This window comes from Cephus cinctus, unplaced genomic scaffold (assembly GCF_000341935.2).
Source record: "Cephus cinctus unplaced genomic scaffold, Ccin1 Ccin1_scaffold0689, whole genome shotgun sequence".
NCBI lineage: Eukaryota > Metazoa > Arthropoda > Insecta > Hymenoptera > Cephidae > Cephus > Cephus cinctus.
Genome location: NW_014333312.1, coordinates 1,248,004 through 1,252,608, shown reverse-complemented (window position 1 = coordinate 1,252,608; position 4,605 = coordinate 1,248,004). Strand labels below are relative to the sequence as shown.

At 40.9% G+C, this 4,605-nt stretch overlaps 1 protein-coding gene across 1 annotated transcript; it reads left to right on the top strand.

Moving 5' to 3' along the window:
* The first annotated feature begins 224 nt into the window (after positions 1-224).
* LOC107269660 (retinol-binding protein pinta) lies at positions 225-4,235 on the top strand. The gene is made up of 7 exons (XM_015743770.2): positions 225-622; positions 1,591-1,756; positions 1,925-2,029; positions 2,188-2,332; positions 3,607-3,717; positions 3,782-3,887; positions 3,985-4,235. Exons 1-7 carry the CDS (start codon positions 493-495, stop codon positions 4,134-4,136), a joined length of 915 nt encoding a protein of 304 aa, XP_015599256.1. The 5' UTR covers positions 225-492; the 3' UTR covers positions 4,137-4,235.
* The last annotated feature ends 370 nt before the right edge of the window (positions 4,236-4,605 follow it).

Below are 4,605 nucleotides of genomic sequence, written 5' to 3'. Positions count from 1 at the left end.
TGTGCGAAACGTATAATAAAATAATTTAATTCAAAAGCGCCACTAAACTCGTCGGAGAAGAAATTATCGATAATTCATATTCAGATAGGCTCGCGCACTTCGCCGGCACGAAACGACACGATTCGCCTAAATTGACGCGTTCGCCTTGCAAAGCCGAGATTAAAATTACACTCACGCACCGAGCATAACGCTCAAGTATTCTTTTACTTGCTGTGGCCAAGGAGTGCGTTGCGCAAAACCAGTACCGCTATTACTCAAACTGACTGGCCGGGCATTTTACAAGTTCAGTCTCCGTCGGACGTCTGCGCCGGGACGTTTCAAAAATAATATAAATTCATTCGAAAGAAGAAAAAAAAAACTGTCAATACTTTGAGAACGCGGGTAACGATGATTTCTGGCTGATTCCAAGATAGCCAGTAAAGCATTGCCATAGTGTGGAAGTATCTGAGAAGTAACGAAAATAAAGAAGGAAGCGAAGGGATTCGGGAAAGAATGTCGAAGCTACTGGAAACGTGCAGCATCGAGGAAGTTTGCAGTGCTTTAGGCGGAAATGAAAAACTGCTAGTGGATCTTCGTGAGAGACTTCAAGATTGGCTGAGGTTGCAGCCGCACCTACCTCAAGGTTTCACGTTTATCTATTATCCTTTTTTTTTCCTTCTATACTCTATTTTCTTCGATTCAATGTAGTAATTACGTAACGAGGGATGGACCATAAAAGTATCCCAAGAAATCGTCCACGTAATGTTTATCCGATATAGCGGATCTTTGGATTTTCAATGAGGGCTGATTTCCCTGATCTGAATTTTGAATAACGCTGGTTGGGGCAAAGGTGAAGGGTTAGTATGAGGGTTGCGGATAAAAGGTAACGGTCATTGTACGAAGGCAAGTGATTACAACCCCTTGGTGAAAACCCTTTCTGTATCGTTCTGAATGTTGGCTCTCAAGTGGAATACTGAACTTGGCAACCCTTTGAATTTTCAAGGTGCTCGACAGCCTTCTATTCCATTAGTCCCTCAGTCACCCAGTCATCTAACAGAATCAGGGCTGTCTCCAATCTGTTACTCCATTACACAATAAAACATGAAACAGCACAGCGACTTGAATCGACACGCAGCAAGATAATTACTAAAGAAGCAAGTGACCCTTAACCGTTCGATTCGAATAAGAGACCGTCGATGAGGAGTGAAGAAAAAGAAATTGTAAAATCCGACAAGAACTGAAAAACAAGAACAGAAAGATACGCACGTATAATACACCGAGCAGACCGAAGAAAGTTCACTAAAGTTTCCCAAGGGCTGTTGAATAACCTTTTGACAACGTCCGTTCAAATATTTGCCATCCCTCGGATGATTCCCGGAGGTGCAAATTGCGATCTCGAGTAGGCAATAATGGCGAAACCTTCTTCTACGAAACTGAAGCTCCGCCAGTTACGCTATTGACCCTGAGGATCTATGAATTTCCTCTATTCGGTTGCTTCCCTCTTCCTTTCACCACCGACCCCTCCTCGTTAGCTTTTCTCTATCTGTCACAGATGCCCATTCTCTTGACTATCGGTTGACTGTCCTAATATCGTGTATACGTATTTCCTAGATGTACCGGAAGCCCGACTACAGTACTTCCTGATAGGCGCAAAATTGAGTCTGGAGCAAGCAAAGCAAAAACTGGATATGTATTACACAGTGAGACGTCTTGTACCGGAGCTTTTTGCAGAGCGAGATCCACTGAGTCCTGCAATCACCACACTCCAGGATGTTCTGTACGTAGCACGAGAACGCACTAAGGAAATTTACTTTACTGTAGGAGGGAACGTGCTTAGAAAGCTTTCATCTACCAGTATATTTATATTACGTATATTATATATGTATACGTAGCGTGGGACAGCAATAGAGAGACTATGGGAAAGAGACATTTTTTTGTCTTTCAGCCAATGGGTCTGCCTACCGAAATTGACTACAGAAAAATATCGAGTATCGATTCTACGAGCTATCGACGATGACGCTGCCAAGTTTATTCCCTGGAACTTTTTCAAGTATGATTTTACGCAATTTTGAGTTAATTTTTCTAATTTTCAAAATTTTGTCTCTGTTATACAGTCTTTTGTTTATAGTATTTTCATTATTGGCGTCTTTTGTGTTTCTTAGGGTTTTTTCAAATGACACTCTATGGGGTATGGTTTTACGTTCGCAGGTACACGTTTATGATCGGCGATATCCGCGTGTCCGAATGTCGTAGTTTAGGGGACATTTACATTTATGACCTTTCGGCTATGCGACTGGGTCATCTGACTAAGCTCACGCCGACTATTCTTAAAAAATGCGAAGTGGCTGCTACGGTAAGTACGGAGCTTATGTTTGCAGTAAAGAGAAAAGCTCCAATTAAGGTACGAGCATTTAAGGTATTCCCGAGCTTGAGACAATAGCTTTCAGAAATTAATCATTTTTCGCTAGGCTATAATTTCATCGCGTAGTGTCGTGATAAAAAATTTAAAGCTCGGTTACGGAACTTTTAATAAAAATTTTTTTAAATAAATAAATTAGTACAGATCTACATGAAAAAAGCTCCCGTCCGCTTTTCAATTACAGATTTCTCATGTTAATCTTCCTGAGATCTCAAATATAAAGTATACAATGAACTCAGCGGATTTCAAAGATTAGGTATTGCGTTTGAAAAATTGAAATCGAAGAAAATTTTCACAAAAGAAAGTATTATCAAAAAACGCGAGGATAAAATCAGTAGCGTATTAAAATCTTCGTGATTTCCTCGGCAGGAAAAACTGGCAACGCTGTATATCGTCAGCTGTACTATACCGTCATCAACGATTCGTACTAAAAAATAAGGAAAATTTGAAAATTATGTACAAATTCCATATTCGGCATATTTTATACATCATAGAGTTTAATAAACAAAAAACGTGAAATCATTTCACGACTGTACAGCTTCTTTGTATGCTCGAGAATATTAAGGACCCCGCTTTGACATCGACAAAAGCCCACCTTAGCGCTGCAAATACTTTAAGCTTTTTCATAGATATTAGAATTAGTGGACGCAAAAAAAAGTCATTGTAAAAAAACCGTATAAATTCTTTTTCACTTTGATTCTCAAAAAGTCTATACACGACTGAACAGTTTTAACAATATTAAATTATACAGTTGATATAGTATTTCCTAATTTTCATATGTTTCGACAAAATTCAACTTCAAACGCAAATTCATCTAAGGGGAGCCCGTAAAATTGTTTTATCGAAATTGCACCTTTATTTTGCCTCCCTTCATTCACGAGCACGTCAAAGACTTGGGGTCTCCTGAACTACCGAGCCACAATATACTATTGCCCCGAGTTCCCACGTCTCTCTTCCACGAATTTTCAAACAACAGTAGAGCTTAATAGACCGTTAAAGAAATTCAATATACCGATCACAATTTACCCGAAATATTATTCACGACTGAGAAACCCTTATTCGAGGGTAAAATAGAAGTCTGTCAAGGGCTGAATGATTCGATGCGATAGCCCGTATCCCATATCGTTTTCACCATACACAAGGTATCTCCCATTTTATCAATTTCCGAATATGTTATCCTTATAAAGTAAAAAAAATTGTTTTCATAGAAAGCATACGGAGCAAGAATCAAGGGAATTCACTTTATCAATGCACCGTCATTCGCCGATCGTATAGTCACCCTAATCAAGTCGACCATAAAGCCAAAACTTTCCTCAAGGGTAAGTAGAAACGTTCTCTCGACATCCAACATAGTCTTTTTACGTAACTAGATGGAATCCTTAGGTGCACGTTCATTCCTCGGGACTTGACTCCCTGTACGAATTCGTACCTCGATCTGTACTTCCGAAGGACTACGGTGGCGAGCAGCCATCCATGGACAAACTTTCAGGTGAGCAAACTAAATCAGCCGAGCATTTCCCATGACACACACTTCAACTTAACCTATACGCATGGTACCGCATTATACTACGTTACTCTCCACGCAGATATGTGGCGCGAAAAATTGGAGGAATGGCGACCCTGGTTCATCGAGCAACAGAACGTACACGTGGACGAGTCCCGTCGACCTGGACCAGCCATAAGCGGTGACGATCTCTTCGGATTTTCCGGATCATTTAGAAAGCTGGATGTCGACTGAGAAAAAGAATAATTATCCGTAAAAACAAGCTCGTCCGACGAGTCCAATAATAGTCGAGTGTAAAAGAAAAATAATAAAGCGATCTTACGAGCTCAGTAACCTCCGTGTAGAAGTGAAGTCTTCGATAAATATTAAGCTTGCCGAAACTAACGTAAGTGGTAGCAGTTTGTACATAAGGGTGGACATACTTCAGCGATAACTGGACAATAAAACACGATCGAACGAGACATAGGGTATCGATACGATCTTGATATCAAAGCGGCGTCGCGTCATTGGCTGGGAGGGTATCAGGAGGGGGGATGAAAAGCAAAAGCGAAAGGGGAGGAGGGTAGGTGTTGTAACCATCCCTCGGGAGAGAGTGAGGTCAGAGGCGGGATAATAGGGATAATAAATGGCCACAGGCTACCCTTTGCGCTTGTACCGTATACCCCCTATACGTGTTAGAGCAGCAACCAATGCAGGGTGGTCC